Genomic DNA, 21,558 nt, shown 5'->3' with positions numbered 1-21,558 from the left:
ATGTGTCAACCTCTGTTTATTTATTTATTAATTACAACATGCACTGTTCTACATCCCGGCATCGTCTTTTAAAATGCATGCAAATGGTTTAAGTTTCGGGGCTTGGATCGTGAAGTAGAAAATATTATATTTTATTAAAACTAGAAGAACAACAACAGAATGGGGTGGCCCTTGGCTCGAATGTCAAGCAGCTTCACAAGCAGCGTAACGTTGCAATGTCATATCTGTACGTGTGGCAATAAATATTTACAATTGCCAACACATTATAATTATTATCAGTTTTTCGCTTCTCTTTTCACGATAGCACAATTTTTTGTTGATGAATGTCTTCTTTTACTTTGCGTAATTATTTTTCCTCTGGGGGATAATATATATGATAGCTGTGTTTAAATGAGTCAGACATGCTCTTACATCTGGCTTACACCGGCATGCGTTGGTGGTGCCAACGTTGATTGAACCCTGGTCAGCTTCCTGCCTCCACAAACCCTTTTCACCTCCAGGTGAGGTGAAAAGGGTGAGCGCATAGCAAAAGAAAATAAGCAATATTATTCAATCCTCTGAGAGCTAAGAGAGAACAAACCCAGCAGGCCCTACTCCTCTCTTGTCTCTGGTGTTCTAGTGTTGACCTCGGCACTTTAACCCATGGCACCGAGGATGCCCGGGTTCAACACTCTGATTTCCCTGACCGGACATGGTGGTTTCTGTTCTGTTGCCTTCCATTAGGCTAAGGAGAGTCTGATCCCAAGTTGGGTCTGTTTTCGCTCCCCATCTCTCTCTCTCTCCCTATTTGATCTATTCCTCTCTCACTCACTCCCTATTACCCTCTCTCTCATTCTCTCTTTATTTTCTTTCCTCTCTCAATCGCTTCATTTCTCTCCCCCTCCCTCTCTGCCTCTCTCTCTCTCTCTCTCTCTCTCTCTCTCTCTCTCTCTCTCTCTCTCTCTCTCTCTCTCTCTCTCTCTCTCTTACTGTCTCTCTTACTCTCTCTTGATTTTTCCCAATCCTTCCGTATCTCTGCTCTTGCTCTCTTCCCTCTCTCAATCTCCTAATTTCTCTCCTATTTCCCTCCGTCCCTCTCTCTCTGTCAATCTCTCTATCTTTATCAATCTCCCCCTCCCTCCCCCTCCTTCTCTCTCTCTCTCCCTCCCTATCTCTCTGAATCTCTCTCTCTCCCTCACTTTCTCTCTATTACTCGCGCTCTCTCAATCTCCTAATTTCCCTCCCTCTCAATCTCTGCCTCTCTCTCTCTCTTCCTCTTTCCCTCTGTCTTTCTATTTCTCTCCCTCTCAATCTCTGTCTCTCTCTCTCTGTCTCTGTCTCTGTCTCTCTCTCTCTGTCTCTCTCTCTCTCTCTCTCTCTCTCTCTCTCTCTCTCTCTCTCTCTCTCTCTCTCTCTCTCTCTCTCTCTCTCTCTCTCTCTCTCTCTCTCTCTCTCTCTCTCTCTCTCTCCCTCCAGCCTGTGCAGAGGATTTCATGTTCCAGGGGCCAAAATGGAGGACAGAGCCCAGTGACCTCATTTTACCGTACAACTCCCCGGACCAGAAAGCCGTCATTAAATGTGAGGCGGAAGGAACCCCTTCCCTGCAGTACAGGTAACGTGCCCTCTCCATGTCATGTCTCACATGACCTCTTTTTACACTGGCATCAAGTCAAAATAACCTACTTTTCTCTGCATGGCTGCGCTCACGGAAACCGCATACTTTATACCACACTAGTCACTAGTCATTTAGCAGTCACTTTAATCTGTATGCGTTACAAATACACCTGTCAAAGAGAATATGAAAAGCTTAACAGCAGTAATAAGGGGCTTACCATTTATTCATTTAACAGACAGTTGTACCAAAGCATCCTAACAGAGAATTCTTGTCTCTGTTAGGAATACACAAGCCGAGTGGAGTGAGGCATCTACAGGTTAGGATTTGTAAACCAATACTTTCGCACACTACACTATCGTGCCCCACGGCGTGAAATGTTGGATGGGTGTATAAATTGTGATACATGTCTGCTATTTCTCGCCGTATCAACTTCAAGAGTGAAAGAGAGATACTTCAGAAAACACAGATAACAGACATTAACTCACCACTTACTTAATCAAGCATCCCCCAAAAACAAAGCTCACATGCAATCAACATTAATTCAAGCAGCCTACGAGCAGTACAGGAGAGACTGAGGCTGAGCGCAGTAAGGATACCCTATCGCTCAACCATGATAGAGGCCCGTGTTTTATAATAGGGTGCAAGGCTTAGGGATCATTAGGAGTCTTAAATGGGCTTTTCGCTGACTAATTTGCACCATACCTCGCCTCTCTTGGTGTATTCACCATCCTGCAGCCCAACCCCCCCCCAACCCCCAACCCAGCCCTCTAGCAGTGCTAGGCCTACAAACGGCAAACCGCTGCTGTTTCTTGGGGTGGATTAAGTTTCCTGGCTTGGTCAGCAGCATGTAAATGGCCAGCGAAGCCGCCGCTCAGAGACAGTAACCTTGGGAGTGACATTGTGTGTAAACGCTTACATTTCCTTTAATGCGTCCGTGTTGAAAACAATGTCTGAGAACGACAGTGATGTTGGGGATAGTGGTGGTGACAATTGTACTTGTGCAGTCTGACCTACTCTAGGTTGACCTCTGCGATTTGGCTGGATTTTTGCATTACTTGAGTTGGTGTCAAGTTTGCATTTTGCTGCCTTGAGTCTACTTTTGAGGCGGGTTTCAATAGCAGCGCCGCAGATTGTGCGTTACTACTGGTTTTCTTCAAAAGAAACAGTGCCCATCACTATCCAGTTATCTCATCCAGTTTATTCCAGTGGACCTTGGAAGATAAATTACTATGTTGCCCGGTGTTACATCATAAAAATGCAATGTCTCATTTGTTAAAATTGCCGTTTGTGTCTTCTCAAGCAAAAAAAATCTAATCCACTACAGACATGAATGTGCACTTGTGGAAATGGCTTTGGAGAAACTACTTTATGGTTTGGATTTGTACTATGAGCAAGGACACATTATTTTCCCGAGGTTTGGTGGGGGGCTGGTGGCTTATTTGGGCTGCAGACCTTTTCAGACAGTGATTGTTCCTGACTTGTTTCCCCTCTGGCAATACAAGTACTCTTACTGCCCTGATGGCCTGGCAATACATTTCACTAAAACTGAAATTTCAGCCCCAAATGTCCGGTACAGAATGTCCAGGACAAGATAAGGGAAGATACAAAAGGCAATTATAGAACAGGCATGAATACGTTATTATGCTGTCATCTATAAGCAGCGGTATATATACCGTAACCAATACAACACTCATTAAGCTAGTACAAAATTATGCATGGCAGGCACAGACATTCACAATATTACTGAATTGCTTTGAGGAAATTTGGCTTCATATGCATTTGATTCAAAGGCAATTAAGATGATGAACTTTTTCAGAGTTTGGATTATCAATACCCTTTTAAATGAGACGTCATACAGAAATCAGTGTGTGCAGCACGTTGATATATTTTTTTTAATTGATACCTATGGAAGTACTGTGTGCTGAAAGTCTATTAGATTCAAACTACATCACAGCTCTCTCACAAAAGTTATATTTATTATTCACGTCAATTGTGTACAAAAACTAAAGCATAGAAAAGCAACAGCAATTAGTCTAAATTCCACATCCGAGTTAATGAGTACACCCTGTTGCCGATTTATCGCTTGATATTTTCGCTCTGGTAATGGTTTCCACTTTGATTTAGGGGCAGTTACATGCTGAGCTCTAGGGATACAGATATGTTGACTAAGAGCTCCGGCGGTGCTCTAACTGACAAACCTTAACTGACAAATAGTCCCGCACAATGCCATGGCGACAGTTTATGGAATACACCTGTCGCTTGGCTTTGTAAAGGATCAGATTTAAAAGGCAGCAAAGTGATGGGCAGAACTCCCTGTCAAGTGCGTCAATAAATGGCACACTCAAAGGGAGGTGGCAGCATTTTAAGTGTTTCATTCTTGATTGGTGTTGAGGATAGCTTGTTAATGTGAAATGCAATTATACACAGGCTCGTTCTTTGCTTTTCCTGAATAACACAATCACACAAAGTATTTGCAAGCAGATGTAAAATAGCTTCAGCTGAAGTGTATTCATGCATCTCTTGAGAAAGTATACTATTCCACATATATTGCATGAATCCTTGCACATCAGGCAACGTTAATATTCCCCTATTGCTGTGTGTCTTTGTAGTCAGGGGAAAATGTAATTTATTTTGAACTTCAAGTATAAACACATCCATGTCCTCACTTCAAATGCAATATGGTTGTTTGGGATAACCATCTTTATTGCATTTGTGTTGAAACTAAAATAAAAATATATGTCATATTAAAAAAGCAACAACTGCCAGAATTAATATATATGCCATGTCTTGCAGCTCTTCGATAACTTATTATTTTATGAAACACATAGACATAAATATGAAAATATACTGTAGTGTATGCACTGTGTGTGTGTACTCTGAAGTGTATGTTGTGTATATTAATGCCTGTTTTTGTGTTTGTGTATGTATGTGTGTGTGTGTGTGTGTGTGTGTGTGTGTGTGTGTGTGTGTGTGTGTGTGTGTGTGTGTGTGTGTGTGTGTGTGTGTGTGTGTGTGTGTGTGTGTGTGTGTGTGTGTGTGTGTGCGTTGGACGTGAGTATGTGTGTTTGTGCGGTGTATTTGTCCGTTTTCTTGTCTGTGTGTGTATGCAAGCATACACACACAGACAGGCGGGCCTGTAAGAGACTGTTTCGAGCTTATGGTCTTTGAGGACGTCTGGCCCCTGAGAATCCCTGGTGAGGCAAGGGACTGTGCTGCAGACAGGGCCGCAGAACAGTCCCTCTCTAGCGCCTGTTTGATGAGGAGTCCTCGTGCAAAATGAATGCAAACCTCAAGGTCATGCGGGGGTCAGGAGAAGAGCTCAGGGGTTCAGGGGAGGCACCGGGGCAGACAGAGGGGAGTAAAGTGCTTCTCTCAGAGTCGGGCATAGGGCTTGAGCTCGTCTCTGCCGCTGTTTGTTTGGGTAGCTCTTCAAAATACATTTATTCAACAGCTCCTTTGCTCTTTATTTACCCATTGATACAGTCAATTTAGAGGGCATAGAGGGGCTTGAAAGCGGCAGAGAGATAATACCTGCTGTTTGAAACCCAAAGCTAGTGTTGTTGCCTGGTAGTACTGTGCTTATTCTGAATGACGGGGGGAAAGACTGAGCAATCACAGAGATAGATACCGTGCTATTGTTATTGCAGACATCATTGAACAACAGTTCATTCAATGTTGTCTGGATCTGATGTGGATGTGTAGCATTTTTCAACGATCTAGCTGTTGTGTTCTGTCCATTTTGTGTGCACACAACGCACTGGAGACAATACCAACCAGGTCCATGGTTCACTTCAGCTACACTGGATGTCTACACAACATAAAGCCATATCCATCTTCACTGAACCGTCTCTCCTCCTCTGAGGGAAGGGCAACTAACATCCCAGTGGAAGTGCTATATAGGCATGTAACATAGTATCAGTATCAGGTCCGTTTCAATTCATGTTTTCAAGAGGAAGAAAAACATATTTTCTCAATGTCCACCTTTGACAAAAACATGAATCTTCAAACAAATTTGATCCGATTAAATTATTGATATTTTTTATTTGTCATTTTTCGACCCTTGCCGACACGGTTGTTGAATTTTGAATTGTTGAATTTAAGCTAAATGGAATCAAAGGCTCGGTGGCGTTTGAGCAGTGACGGATCCATTTGGGCCATCCTAGAGGCCCCCACTGCGGGCTGAATAATAGAGGCTGACGCTCCGCGTGGGCTTCATGTGTCACCAAAGAGGCTCGGGAGGGCTGGCATTTCATCTAGGGCTTTAAGACTGTGTGACACACTGTCTAAACTGCTCATCAGTTCAATCTGGAGGGAAGAAGAAGATGTAGAAAAAAATCATTGATTATTGATTACTGGTGGAGGCGGGTTCTGATGGTGTTTGATCGGTGTCCTTCGGGCTTGGATGCAGCTCGTGCTGCATCCAAATCATACGCGAGAGGAAATAGAAGCGTGATAGTCATACCTGTTTTTATCTCTCCCTGCCAGATGCTTCTGATTGATTCTAGTAGGGATTTTACTTTTAATAAAATACAATTATCTTAAAAGAATTGAGAATTGTATTTTATAAAAAGAATGTGCCTTATTTTGTCAAATTCAAGTGACCTCATTAGCTTCCTTGGTTTATATTTGGTCTTTATAAGACGACTTATAAGTGAGGCTTGTTATGAAGAAATTGCCCAAGCAAATCTTGTCTGTTTTGACAATATTCCCTTGTCTTTAGCTGAATAAATTCTAAGAATAAAGGCTCAAATAAATAATAAAATGTAACATAAAATGTGCCGTATTGAACATAAATTTGTCATGGTGGTGTGTGTTGCATTATAGCCTGTGCCAATTATCAAAGATCTTAAGATGGTATTTAGTGAAAATATCACTGCATTGTGAGTGAAAAAACAATGTATTTAATAATAATTGTACAGCATTTGATTCTGTACCACGTTCAAAAAGCACAAACAATGATAATCCAGCCCAAATACTGAGCAACGTTCATAGCTGTGTTTCTCCGTGTTTGGAAGATCTATTCCGTTCTATGGCGTCAGGCAAACTTACTAATCAATACAGAAACCAACTCTGATTACTAACCCTTGCATTCCACGGGTGCGCCAATCAAATCGATCCAACCCTCTTCCTTCCCTCCCCGCCTGTGATAAATGTCGAAGTGTGTGCGGCCCCCCGAGGCCCCCGGCTCCTGATTGTGTTTGCGTCCTTCCAGATGGTCACTAAACGGAACACTCATTGATCTGAGGAGCGACTACCGGCGTCACATGTCTGGGGGCAACCTGACCATTAGCGGCTTGGACAGGGACCAAGACACAGGGATATACCAGTGCACGGCCTCCAACAAGTGGGGCTCTCTTCTGAGCCACAGAGCCAGCCTCCAGTTTGCATGTAAGTGATCCTGCCTTTACTATGGATTTCCTTACCTCCTTATTCCGGCGTAGATGAACGCTGTTGCATCGTGCTCTTTTATAGATGTGATGGATGCTTGATATGTGCATGTGTTTAATATGTTTTTGGGGTAATTTGGCAATCCAGTTCCGCATTTTGGATTATCAAGGAGTTGGTTCTGGGAGATGGAAACAGTAATCGAATGAAATGTCACAGGCGACGAACGTGGTGATGGAAGTGGTGGCCTCTGACTGCCTCTGAACTACATTGATTCTCATTTGTGGCTCCTGCTCTGACAGCATCTGTGCTCGGTCCGAAATGGACTCATATTTTGCCAAGTGAAACACCAGTGCCTGTGATTTAGACTTGAAAGCACACCAATTCAAATACTTTAGAGAAAATTATTTGCGAAAAAAAAAAGAAAATGCAGACAGCCCTTTATATTTAACACCCCGGCAGATTGCGCTTCAGACAATGATCGGCTTGCTTGCAATTTGCTGGGATGTGGGGGTGGAGGGAAATTGGCCACTGTCAATTCTGTGTTGCATCCTATGCATCAAATTAGCGCGGGGAAGATTTATTTTCTCTTTCTCTTCTATGAAGAGGAAATAGAAAACCGTGCGTCTGATAGCGTCGTCCACGTGTAAATATTGTCAGGCTTCAGTTCTCGATGGCGCACTCAGGCGTAAATCTCACCACTTTCACTCCTGAATTCTTTGTACGATGGAGTGACTTTGGGAGGCATTCTGTGACGAACACATAACGGCACGTTGACGTGCAGCTTATGGGGACCCGACTATCTCCCATGGAGCCCCGGGGCGAAAGGGCACCTGGTAACCTTAGGGCCTTATTGAACAGCTGTTATGGGATGCATGGCTGTAAGTCATGCATACCTTCATTGTAGTTTTCACCGCCACTGTAGGCATGAGGCCATTTTTTACTTGGTTTGCCGTTGAACTTACACAAGTAAAACTGCAGACACCTTCATGTGTAATAGCTGGGGGGGATAACCTAGCCCCCATGTGATCATAGTTGGTTGTGCGGAATCGAGGTAGGATGCCCATTTGAACCAGCCATTGGTCAAGTAGATGTGCAGCCTGGCTTCTAGTCATAGACAACCCGGGAGTGTGTAGAGGATGTGTGCGTGTCTGTCTGTGTATGTATGGTTGTGTGTGTGTGTGTGTGTGCGTGCGTGCGCGTGAGTGCGTGTGTGTGTGTGTGTGTGTGTGTGTGTGTGTGTGTGTGTGTGTGTGTGTGTGTGTGTGTGTGTGTGTGTGTGCGTGCGTGCGTGTGCGTGTCTTTGTGTGTTTTTGTGTGTGCGTATGCGTGTCTGTGTGTGTTTTCGTGTGTGGGCATTTAAAATTATTCTAAAATCTCCCACCATTTTTTAATTCCCATAAACCCAATTGACCACCTGTGTATGCAAGTGTCTAATTTATGGTCTAGACCAGGGGTCTCAAACTCAATTTACCTGGGGGCCGCTGGAGGCAGATTCTGGGTGAGGCTGGGCCGCATCAAGTTTTCCACAAAAAAGTACAAATATCCAGTCTTCTCAAGCTTTACTATTAACAGTTCTGTAACATGAATGCTTTTTTTTTAACATGAATGGCTCTTTTGAACATGAACGACTTTAAAACATGAACCTTCTTCAGAACATGAAGTGTCCTTCTGAACATATGGCTTTTCTTGCCTACTCCTTACTGCCAGAGACCTGGCAGGGCTTCCTCTCACACAGCTCCTGCAGGGCCCATGCAGGGCTTTATATATATATTTTTTATAAAGCTTGCTGTGCCCAACAACCTTGCGAAGACGGGGTGAAATGTGCAGAAGCATTTTTCACCGCAAACGTTGGTGTGTGTGTGTGTGTGTGTGTGTGTGTGTGTGTGTGTGTGTGTGTGTGTGTGTGTGTGTGTGTGTGTGTGTGTGTGTGTGTGTGTGTGTGTGTGTGTGTGTCTGTGTGTGTGTGTGTCAAGCCCGGGCCGGGCCGGGCTCGTACAGAACGTGCACGGGCCGGACACATTAACTGTAATTATGAGCCCGAGCTCGATTTCAACCCGAATTTTTTTTTAATACATGTGTAACTTATGATATATAAATTTCGATTAATATGTGTCGGCCTCAACTTGATACAAAACACTCTTTCACACGTCGATATTTCCTCTCCCACTGGACACACAGGAACACACACACACACACACACACACACACACACACACACACACACACACACACACACACACACACACACACACACACACACCCCTACCGACGTATCCAGGCCCATGCAGTTATAAAATGCAATCAATCATGTCAGAACATAGACATTTTCTATAAATAGCCTACCAACGTTTGCAGTGAAAAAAAACTGACGCACATTTCATGCTCAGGGATATGAAGCTCCACAACTTCAGGAACTCGGTTGCTAAGCGGTTTGTTTCAGATGCTTCAGTAAGATCGAAATACATCAGAGGAGTCACACAGGAGAGAACCCAGTCAGGTGCATGGTGTTTGGAAAGAGATACACACAGAAAGGGCGTATCTCCAGCGCACACAGAGTTGGGAGAAGCCATACCGTTGGCCTAGCACATTTCACCTCCGTCTTATGCAAGGTTTTTGTGCGCAAAAACAAAAACAACAAACAAAAATAAACAAAAATGTATTTAAACATAAATTAAATAAATATAAAGAGAAAAGTTGACTCTCTCCAGTTTTCAATAAAATCCTGTTATTAGTTAGTTTTAATCCGACTGTACATTTCTTTGAAAGGATGAACCTCAGTTTTGTGATTTAGACCTCACTTGACCTCACTCCCAGAGTTCCACGGTGCAATGTTTTTTTTCACCACTGGGATGCTGACGTTTGCTGACCCTCAGTCAAATTTTGGGTTCCTAAATTGGCCCTCAGCTGTCCAAACTTTGAGAACCCCTGGTCTTGGGGATACTAAATCATCATCAATTTATAAACATTTGTTTTGTACTCCAGGGTGACAACAAAGTGCAACACAATGTGCAATTTCCTATTTATTTTATCAGTTTTAGTGTGGAGAAAATGTGTTCCCAAGAGGCTGAGTTTACAGGAAGGGTTACAGCAATCTTGCACAGTCTAAAGAGCGCAAAGGAAACTTCCCTGTTCTACTGTTCTTTCCTCATTTCATGACAGCTGCTATAAGAACAGCAAGTCACTTAAGAAATGAAATCGTTTTATTTAGCTTCGACTCTTGCAACAGGAGAAATCGTGGCTCTTTCTCCAAGAGTAGTCGCTGAGCTCTCATTTAACGAGAAGCAGCAGCACAGTGTTTGGGTTAGCCGCTCTAATTGACCTTAGTAGAACGTTGCATCAAATTAGTTCCGTAAAATCAGTAAAATCATAGTTATTTTATTTGGTCATCACGGGGGGCCAGGGACATGCCACAGGGGGGGCCAGGGACATGCCAGGGACCTGTAGGCCCCCGTGTAGAATCGCCATTGATGGCCCGTGTTGTAGCAATGTTCACTACCATGATAAAAGCACCCTGCAAATTCGTAGGCTGTGTTTGTACTCGGGGTATATCCGTCTAGGAAGAATGGTCCATATTGAACCTCACCATGATTGAGAGCACGGTGAATCTCCACAATCCAAACCAAAACTCCAGGCAGGTTGTCAGCCCAACATCTAGCCCAGAGTGCCCTCCATTTAAATAAATAAATTGGAATCAGTTAAGTTACTATCTATTGCTTAATAAGGAAACAAAATGGTGATTTAGCTTATGGCGCACTTATGAAAGCCCTTGTGCAATAAGAGATGATAATAGGAGATGATGAGATGAGATGAGACAATTTATGTTCCCTCTTTCTTCATTTGTCACGTGAAGTCGTTCCCCATTTTGTTATACTTTTCCATCATTGCCAGTACGTTTTTTTCTTTTTTAATAACAAAATTAATTTATGCATAAATTAAATAAATAAAAAGAGAAAAGTCGACTCTCTCTGGCTTTCAATTAAATCCTGTTATTTGTTAGTTTTAATCAGAATGTACATTACTTTGAAAGGATGAACCTCAGTTTTGTGATTCAGACCTCACTTGACCTCACTCCCAGAGGTCCACGGTGCAATGATTTTTTCTCCACTGGGATGCTGACTGCTGACCCTGCTGGTTCCTAAATTGGCCCTCAGCTGTCAAAACTTTGAGAACCCCTGGTCTAGACATAGATTTTCATGCCAAATATGGGATTATGTGAGAAAAAGAATATGAAAATCCAATTGGGGGATAAAAAAAATACGATATTCAATGTTATGCAACTTAAATATATAAATGATGTATGTAATGGAGATGACAATGGCTAACAATCCCCTACTTTAGCATGTTAATATTTGACAGACACTACCATGTGTCAAAAAGAACTACCTTCCCCATGTCATAGCAAATTCTATCATCTTTAAAATCTATTACATTTACAGAAAACGTAATGGTTTCAGCCTGACGTGACTCTAATGTCTCAGTTTTACAATCTCAAAGGTCAAAAATATTTCTTAAACGGCAATCAAAATGTTTAATCAGGGGAAAGAATGATGGAGGGCAGAATTAATGGAGAACGTAGGAGGTCTACGTAATTGGTGAATTCAAATAAGGCATTTAAAATGCGAGTGAAAGTGTGTGGAGTGGGCGGTGGAGGAAAGGTGTATTGAATCAGGGCTCTCCCCTTGCGGGCAGCAAACAGTTTGCTGAGGGACCTCTCTCTGCCTTTCCGATCAAGCCGGCCGACTATTGATCACGGCGTGCGAGATAGAGAGCTGGGCACTTCCTCTGGAGAGATGGAATGCCATTATGCCCATGGCCTGGTAATGAATCTCCGTTGAGGGGGCTATATGGTAGAGGGGCGGCTTGACATTTATTGTCTAGCTTAATGCATCGGGAAGGGAGGTCTGTGGGATCAGCATGGTGGTGTGTAATTAGGCCATCGCAATATGACGAGAAATGTTCTGCCTTTGTTTTATAGCAAAGGTCTGCCCTTGTCTGCCTCTTGACTTCCCCCGCTGTGTGCCGTGGCAGTCCTTGAGGAGGACGGTTTATTTTTAACACCATCTCACCACCGTTTAATTGTTTGCCTGAAAACACTGTTATCAAAATATTGGTTATTCATGACTTTGATTCATGTTTGTTACGGTTATCGTGAATCGTTCTACTACAATACAGCAGCCCAGAGCCGGACATATACCGCCACACTGCACTGCCTTCCACGTTATCAGCCCCGGTTGCAGTTGCAAACAAGTAAACCTTTGTGTAGATCGCCCTGGTGGTATTTGGATCTGAGGGGAAACTTAAACCGATCGTATGTCAGTAATGTGGACACAGATCAATCCTCTTTAATCTTTAATAGTTAGCCTTCTTCAAGGCCACCGGTTCGGTTCCAGCTTCAGATGGATTCTCTTCAGCAGATCATTGTTCCACCTCAAAATGGCCTCTGGCTCTCAGAGTTGTAGGCGTGTGTTGAGTTTGAACCTTTGAAGCTTTTCCAACTGGACAGTATATATATCTATATATAGACCATGATCCACCACTGACCAGATCTCCTTGTCCACTTCTTGTGTGAATCCGATGAAGAATATCTCCCCCCTACCTCACACACAGCCATTAAAAGAACCTGTCATTCACGCCATTCCAAGAGTTGCATCAATGCAGTTCTTTATAATAAACATCTCCTGTTTAAATTGGGTTGTGTTGTTCATTCTGTTGCAGTCCTCCACTGGTCTTAAAAAAATCAAAGTATTTCTAAAATTAAGCACCAGAGGATTGAGAAGAGAGAAGAGAGAGAGAGAAAGCGAAAGATAGAGAGGGAAAGAGAGAGAGAGTGTGTGTGTGTGTGTGTGTGTGTGTGTGTGTGTGTGTGTGTGTGTGTGTGTGTGTTTGTTGGTGGTCAATCTGGCTGTGTGCTTGGTTGCTCTATATTTCAACACCCCCGTTCCCTCCTGCGTTCCTCTTGGTCTCGCTGTCTTGCAGTGACTTGGCCGGCGTTTGATTTCCAGCCGCGGTCACCGGAGAACTGCTCATTAATCTTAACCACAGTCTGGCCCACTTCACCACATAATCTTCTATCGCCCCCTTCTGCTAATTTCTCTTATCGGTCACACTGACTTCTCCTTTTGTTTGGTTTTCTACCCACGATGCCTCTGGGCTGTGAAGCCTGTGGGGCACAGACAGAGCGCTCTCTCACCAGCTCTGCTAACGCCATCAGTCACAGAGCTATAGGGGTTTTATCAATCTTCCTCTCCATTTTCTCCTGTCCCTGTTGCTGTCCCTGCCCTCATTTTTATTCTCCTTTTTTGTAACACCCTATTCATCCATACACAAAGGATGCATTGCATTGGAGGTATTGAAAGGGAAGCCAATGCCTTTGAGTGCAGCATGACCATTGCATAAGGAATTTATTCACCATGTTGATCTTATTTCATCAACGAAAACACTTCATTTGTCAGAACTGTTCCACACAGTTTTGTGTGTATGAATGAGGTTGTGGATTTGTATCTGGTCCTGATTCCATGTCTTATCTCAGCTCAGTGTTTAGATTTTCCTGATAACTTGCTTTCTTTCATATAGAGTTGCCATCACACATCAAGTGATGGCAACTCACTTATGTAATCATCAGCACTAATGGCTTAGGTGATATTTTGACATTTTATCTTTCAAAAGACGTCTACCAGCAGTTTCGGATGATGCATAAAAAACCCAAGAGTGAAAATAGAATAATTTAGCCATGTTTTGGATGTCATCTGAAACTTGTTTTGGCAGCCTCAATGCGAAAATGTGTTGTCCATATATGATTTTGCATGCAATGTGATATAGGTTTGTATTTACATTTTCCCAGACCTTGAAAACTTCAAAACCCAAACAGTGAGGAGCGCTGTTAATGTTCGAGAAGGCCAGGGGGTGGTTCTGCTCTGTGGACCTCCCACACATTCTGGAGGTAAGATTTATACAACCCTCTATACTCGACTGTTCATGTGGTGTGTCTTTGCGTAGGATTGTGCTGTAAAAGTAGATGTTGTCAACAAAATAATCGGTTAAAACCCACAAATCATAATTCTTCCTTGTCACATTCAATGAGCCGAACCGCATCCTGTGGTTACCACTGAGGAAGTATTGCCCACTTACTCACAATGGCAACCCAATGTGTTTTATAGACATTTGAAAGCAGCCCTGAGACAGCATTCCTGAAGTAGTTTTATTTCATAGAAAGTTATCAACCAAATCTTCAATGTGTGTGTGTGTGTGTGTGTGTGTGTGTGTGTGTGTGTGTGTGTGTGTGTGTGTGTGTGTGTGTGTGTGTGTGTGTGTGTGTGTGTGTGTGTGTGTGTGACATGTGTGTGTGTGTGGGGGGGGGATCTTTATTCTTCTTTGTTTTGATTTGTGCCCTCATTAGCGCAAATGGAATGATGTTTCTCCAACTGAAGCCTTCACCCACGAGAAGGAACCGTACTTCCAACCAGTTCTTTTGAAATCAAAATGAGATAATCAATTGCAAATTATCCCGAAGCTTGCTGACCTTCAAGGAATTAAGAGTACTTTGGTTCAACAAAAAGTAGATAGAAAATGAAAAAATATATAATTGGACCAAAGTTCTCTTTAACTTCAGTCAAAAGAATCCCTGCTGTGTTTTAGTTGGTTATGTAGTTGTGTGTTGGTCGAATCAAGTATACTTTCCTTTGAAATTTGTTTGTGTATACTTGTAGACTCAAAGGACTAAGAAAATACGATGAACTTCTTTTTGGTAGTTGTGAGTCGTATGAAGGGTCATTATAGCAACCTTCTCTTAACTTGACAACAAACGCTGTCAGGAGATCTGGCACTGTCTTATTTTCAAGCAGTTCCTGTCTTCAAAAAGCAAAGGAGAATCGCCACTGTAGAAATACCATATGTAGACATGAACCAATTCAATAAGCTTTGGATTACTTTGGGCTCCAATTTCCTACAATGTGGTTTACACTTGAGAGATTGATTTTGAGATGATTCCTGCGTTTCTTGCTGTAAATGTGTTCCTCAGTCGAGGCCTATGCTGTGCCTCTGCTGTAGGGCCCCTCAGCCAGGAGTCAGGCATCTTACACTCCTGTGCCCGCCTAATCAGAATGAGTGGATGTCTGCACCACTCACAACCTAGGCTCAATCCAATTCAAAGCTTTTAGGCTTGTTCCCTCAGGGGGCCTGGATTTGATTGGCAGCTGTTGTGTGCACCTCGTGGCACTGCCACCCTTCACCTCTAAAGTGGTAGATGATGGGGCCTCTCGTCATTCCAGCAAAATCTGCCCAGCACACATTTCTTCCACATGACACTGTAATGCATGATGGCAGGAGGTTACTTTCGCTGCATGCATTCCATCCATCCCACATTCCAGCCTTCCATCTGTAATCCATTCCATCCTTAGAGCCAACATGCCACCTTTCATTAATCCATTAATCCAACCATCCATTCCATCTCACTCTGCTGCCTAGCCTCACGAATCTATCCCACTTTCCATCCACATTTTCAAATATTTGGGTAATATTTGTTACACAATGTTCCACTCATCCAGCCATCTATCTAACCATCCTATAATACTGTCAATCCTTCAATGCACTCATCAGGACTTGAATTCATCCATTCACCAGTATGGAGCAAGTACTGTACATGGGCCACATCACTTTGGAGGTTGGAAGCTGTGTGTCAGGAAAAGGCCAGTGAGGCACTGTAGTCCACTTAGTTTCGCTCCCTTTCCTCATCTCTTCCCCACTCTACTTCTTTCCCTCTGACATTACAAACAATCCCATACCTTAGTTGCTGTTGTTGTCTTAGCCCAGAGATAAGATCTAGGGACTTATATCAGAGCATTGTGTACTAACAGAAGGTTGAATGTCAGAAGATTTTATATATATTTTGTACCATTGCGTATAGCGTCTGATGATTTTAGGTAAAGAGTCCACTGTAATGTATTGACTAAATTGGAGATTGAACTCCTTTCTCCCCCCTCCCCCCCAATGCATTAATTGTGTTTGTGTTTCTCTTTATCCTAGAGCTGACTTTTGCATGGATCTTTAATGAGTACCCCTACTTTGTCCAGCAAGACACACGTCGGTTTATATCCCAGGAGACCGGGAGTCTGTACGTTGCCAAAGTTGAATCTTCTGATGTGGGAAACTACACTTGTGTGGTCAACAATACCATCACCCGAGAAAAGGTCCTGAGTCTGCCCACCCCGCTTGTCCTTAGGAACGATGGTGAGCAGCTCAAGAGATTCAGCAAATGGAGGCTTTGTTGTTTATTACTGAATAAATAACAAATTACGACTTTGGGCCAAACAATGTTGTGTAATAGTCAAATATGCATGGACACAGTAAAATGGCTTAGAAAAGGGCTTCTCATTCATGCTCAAACAATTGGTCGATAATTTAGATCCAGAGACTAAAATATAGGTTTAGGTTAAAATATGCAGTAGACAACTGTCACTACTTTTTTACTGAATATGTTTGCGGTTGCCATGTCATATACATCAACGTTTAACTAACCTTCAAATCCGTTGTTACTGTCACACAGTGGGGATTGTAATTGGTAATGCTAAAGGCCAAAGCAAAGTGCAAAAGCAATGTCTTCTCCCTGGTATAGTGACTTGAATGTGAAATAAAATAACATTGCCACAGATGATGAATCGCCACCACCCACAGCCTCCCACTGGTGTGTCATAGGAACCTTTTATAAGGTCTCATCGATTGTCTTTATTTTTTCCAACCTTTCGACAGCTCATATGATATCAACCGTACGGACAATAAACTTTGGAGTCTCTAGGAACTTTTCAAGCCAAATTTGCTAACATTAACATTAACAATCATATGGTGAAAGAAAGATAAAAAAACCTGTAAAATCTTTTGTCTCCCTTAGGGGTGATGGGTGAATACGAACCCAAAATAGAAGTTAATTTCCCCGATTCCATTCCAGCTGCCAAAGGATCCACGGTGAAGCTGGAATGCTTCGCTCTTGGAAAGTAAGCCGAGGCAAACGTGTAGTGGTGTGTGTGCAGTGTGTACTGAAGGTGCTGTTCGCAGGTATGCCTGAAAGGGAAGGGGGAATGTGCGGTGAGAATATAAGCAATTATAGCATAACCCGGCATTATCATCAATATGAGAAAAAGTGGGAAGATTTGCTGGTGTCTGTGTGAATCGAAATTTATTTTCAGAGCCCAAAAAGGAAAAAAAGTCAGTGAGTGAGAAATTGCATGACAGACATATTTCTCAGGAAGCTGTAATGGTTATTTTTTTTGCTGCCACGCGGCGTGCCTGATTGTATTTTGTTCACTTTGACTGACTGCTATTATCTCTCTACTCCTTTTTGTCAAAGCCCGGTTCCTGAAATAAGCTGGAGAAGAACCAGTGGCGTTCCTTTCCCCGGCAAAGTCAAGATGAGGAACTCCAACGCTGTACTGGAAATTCCGAGTTTCCAGCAAGAGGACACCGGGACCTATGAGTGTGTAGCGGAGAACAGCCGAGGCAAGAACACGGCGCGTGGCCGCCTCTCCTTCCACGGTGAGGCTGCCAAAAGCCCCGAATAAGCAAGCAAGACAGGCATGAGAGATGCAGTGAGATACACCCACACTCTGGGTTTCTGGCAGCCGTATCTGCGTGTGTACCGGCGCTTTTTGTAAAGGGAAAATCCATGCAAACAAGAACTCCTATTTTGATATAAAAAGATATTTAGATGCACCTATATGTATTTCGGATTCATGTCTAATATTAGTTTAATATTGGTGTGTTAAGGCTTCTGTCTCTTTATAAAGGACAGGATATTCACTTAGCCTTTGAATGCCCTGAGCATATGGGTTCTGTCGTAATTCATTTCCAGGTTGTATTCCTGCTTGTATTTCTGTAAAGCCTTTCTTGGTTACCACACAGCATGTAATATCTATTTGCCAAACAAAAGCGGTATTGTTGTTTACCAAGCCTTATTTCATTCTGATGCTGATAACACAATTGTCAAGGATCCGTACGATTTATTGAAAAGCTTGTTGTCTTGTTACCTGGCATGCTGGTTGTTCTCAAAATACACAACACTCCTCTCAGATTCACGCAAACACTGTTCCATTATTAAAGATGGCGGCAGTGGCTCAGGAGGTAGAGGGGTTGGCTGGTAACCGCAAGTTTGCTAGTATAATCCCCGGCTCCTCCTAGCTGAGTGTCGGGGTGTCCCTGAGCAAGGCACCTAACCCTAAATGCCTCAGACGAAGAGGCTGTCGCCTGGCATGGTTGAGTCCGCAGCCGGTGCATGTATGGGTAAAGGTCAGGCATTATTGTAAAGCGCTTTGGACAAAAGCGCTATATAAATGCAGTCCATTACCATTTATCAAAGATCCTCATCCGCTTTGTTTTTTTTAATTTACAGCCAAACCCCACTGGCTCCAGACCATCACGGACACGGCGCTGTCGATCGAGGAGAACCTGTTCTGGGAGTGTAAGGCCAGCGGGAAGCCCAAGCCCTCGTACAGCTGGCTGAGGAACGGCGAGACCCTGACGTCCGAGGTAAGGAAGTGCTGTAAATCTCTGGCCTCGGACCCCCAACACACAACACTGGACATGGATCAGAGTGTGAAGGCAAGCAGCTCGTAGAATGATAACATCGATATTTGTGGTGTTTATTTGCTTGACCTTACGAGAAAGCCGGCCGTAGTTTGGCGGTTGGGGATTATGACTCCCCTCTGGGTTAAAGGAAAGAAAAATATGGAGGGGGCTGGGCGAAGCACACCTGGTTCGTTATTAGAGCTTATAGGGGACATATTACACCACCAGGTGTGAGTGTGATTAGCCTTTACAAGCCGTTTAAAAAATGTAATATGACATCACTAGTGGGCGTGTCCACCTAGATCTGTGCTGGATAGATGAGCAACGTTTACTTCAGGCGACTGGGTAGGCTGGTAGACTGATCTATCCAGCACAGATCTAGGTGGACACGCCCACTAGTGATGTCACATGGGGCCGATTTTCCAAACGGCTTGTAAGGCACACTCACACCTGGTGGTATAATATGTCCCCTATAAGCTCTAATAACGAACCAGGTGTGCTTCGCCCAGCCCCCTCCATATTTTTCTTTCCTTTAGTCGGTTCACAGGAACGTAAGGAGAAGCATCCATCCAATCAGCTGTCCGTAGGGTGTTTATCTGCTAAGGATGTAACTCTGATGTTTTCGAGCGGAGAGAACATTGTGCCAGTGGACGGATTGGCTGAACGAGTGCAAACGGCGGTCTCTAAACAACTGATGGGATGAAACAACGCCCTGACTAAAGACATCAGCAGCCCCTGTCCCCGTGGCTCTTCCTCACTGGACAGCCGTGGAACTAAATAAACAGCCTATTGATGTGCTGCTTGGGGCTGAGGATGAACACCTTATTTATCTATTAGTTTTTCCCCCATGCATCTCAGCTGCATGTCAGCAGTTACTCTCATTGCCAACTCCACCCCCCCTCCCGACTGCCTTTGAATGTACATACTAGGGGAAAAGGCTGCGAGCAGGGTCATAGTTCTTTGGACCACTGTCCCTTTCCCCTCATTGTGTACAAATAATTGGTCCAGTGCCTCTGGACATAATAGACTGGCCTAGCTGTTCTCTCAACGTGGATGTCTCAACCCCGCTCTCTTTCCATCTCTCTTGCATTTTCTCCCTCTCTCTGTCTCTCTCACATGCTTTTACTTACTTCTCCCTCCCTCTTTCTTTCATTCTCTTTCTTCCGACTAATTGCTCTCTTGTTCACTCTTCGATCTCTCTGCCTCTCCACTGCTCTCCTTCTCGTTCTCCCTCTCTCTCCCCCCTTCATTTATTTTTCCTCTCATTGCTTTCTTCCCATCGTTCTCAATCGCCCTTGTCATTTATATGAATCTCTTTCTTTTTCACACTCTCGCCCTCTCTCCTTTTTTCTCCGTCCCATCGCTCGCTCCTCCACCTCTCTCTCCCTCCTTTCCTCCCTCTCTCAACCTCCCTCACTTCTCTATCTCTCTCTCTCTCTCCATCACTCCCTGTGTCTCTTTCGCCCTCCCGATTTCCTTCGCTCTCTCTCTCTCTTCATCTCCTTCCATCTCTTGCCCTCCCTCCTCTCTCACTATCTCTCTCCATCTCTCTCTCTCTCTGTGCAGATGCGGGTGCAGATGGAGAACGGAGCGCTGACGGTCTCCGCCCTCAACCTGTCGGACGCGGGGCTCTATCAGTGTGTGGCGGAAAACAAACATGGAGTTATTTATTCCAGCGCTGAACTAATGGTGTTAGGTATGATTTCCGGCTTCCTGCCTTCCCCGCCCTCTCTGCTATACTTCCTCACAGCTGCCTTGTGTCCACTGTGTTTGATCATCTCCTATAGACACACAACCCCTAGGCAGTCTGCTGCTCAGCAAAGACACCATGTCCACACTAATGCTGATACGTTTGAAAATGAATTCCTATTTTTTCCCTTTCAAAATAGGAGAAGACTTTGGAAAACAAGTGGGATTGTGACTCGATCCAGACATTGGCCGGCTCATGTTATCTGGACGAGCACATGCGCTTTGCCAGAGAGAAAGCATTAAGTGTGGATAGGTAGCACTTTGAAAAGGCTGCATAAAAGACTAGTGTGCACGAAACTTTGCACAGGATTATTTTAAGTACTGAAAAGTGGAAGTGAAAGTGTGAAACTGCTGGAGTGTCTCATTTTCCTTTCAATCGTTGTGCGCTGTCGATCGGGGACAGTACAAACACACGTTGCTCTGTTGCACGGGACAGGGACGTGTCGTGTAGATGCTGTATTGATTTCATCTGCATCGCTTGGATGGCGTCTGTGTGACCAAGCAGCGCTTTTGTGTCATATGGACACATACTGTAGAGGAGATATGAATATGATATGTGGATGTATGGATACCGTAGATATGACGGAGAGAAGGTCTGGATGTGTTAGATATGATAGATGGCATGCATAGAGACATTTAACATATAACTAATATGATAGGGACACATAGAGAAGATATAGATACAATGATCAATATAATATGACAGAGAAGACATGGATAGGATGGATATAAAATGACACTTTAGGAAGATAAAGATGTCAAAGATGTGACGGATATAAATGTCCCGTATAGAAGACACTGTATGGGGGCTGGATAATGGCCACACTTCAAGGAGACCTTGCATCAAAGCCTTTCTGTTTGTGTTTGTCTATATGTGTCCTCATGGGGGATTGTGTGTGTGTGGGTGAGCGTGTGTATGTGTATTTGTTTGTGTCTAAAAATCGGAGGGACAGCCTGTTCGTTTGTATGTGTGTGTGAGTGTGTGTGTGTGTACGTGTGTGCATACATGTGTGTATATATGTGTATTTGCAGAGTGATTATAGGGGAGAACTTTATAGCCACAAACGTCATAAACCTTAATCTCAGATTCTACTGAAAGTCATTTTCCAGCTGGATAAGGCAGCCTCACATCAAGCCCAGTGCAGTGCCGTGAAGATCCATCAGAAGATCTTCAACTTTCCCTACAATTTCTTTCATTTCGGAATGTCATTTGGATTTCCGATTTATACAATGATCCTTTCGCAAAAATGTTTTTCGCCTGACTGTGTTCGCCT

General features: G+C 43.6%; 1 protein-coding gene across 1 annotated transcript in view; it reads left to right on the top strand.

Annotated features, from left to right (window-relative positions):
* Positions 1 to 21,558, top strand: part of LOC132471012 (contactin-3-like) — a 47,535-nt gene that overhangs the window by 8,307 nt on the left and 17,670 nt on the right. The window contains 8 exon segments of the mRNA XM_060069974.1: positions 1,456 to 1,591; positions 6,807 to 6,982; positions 13,824 to 13,922; positions 16,004 to 16,207; positions 16,866 to 16,968; positions 17,322 to 17,506; positions 18,360 to 18,496; positions 20,102 to 20,231. Of these exon segments, the coding sequence (XP_059925957.1) occupies positions 1,456 to 1,591; positions 6,807 to 6,982; positions 13,824 to 13,922; positions 16,004 to 16,207; positions 16,866 to 16,968; positions 17,322 to 17,506; positions 18,360 to 18,496; positions 20,102 to 20,231 (1,170 nt within the window).

The sequence above is a fragment of the Gadus macrocephalus genome, chromosome 13, assembly GCF_031168955.1.
Source record: "Gadus macrocephalus chromosome 13, ASM3116895v1".
Classification (NCBI taxonomy): Eukaryota; Metazoa; Chordata; class Actinopteri; order Gadiformes; family Gadidae; genus Gadus; species Gadus macrocephalus.
Note: the sequence above shows the minus strand (reverse complement) of the source record. Positions and strands in the feature narration are given on the sequence as shown.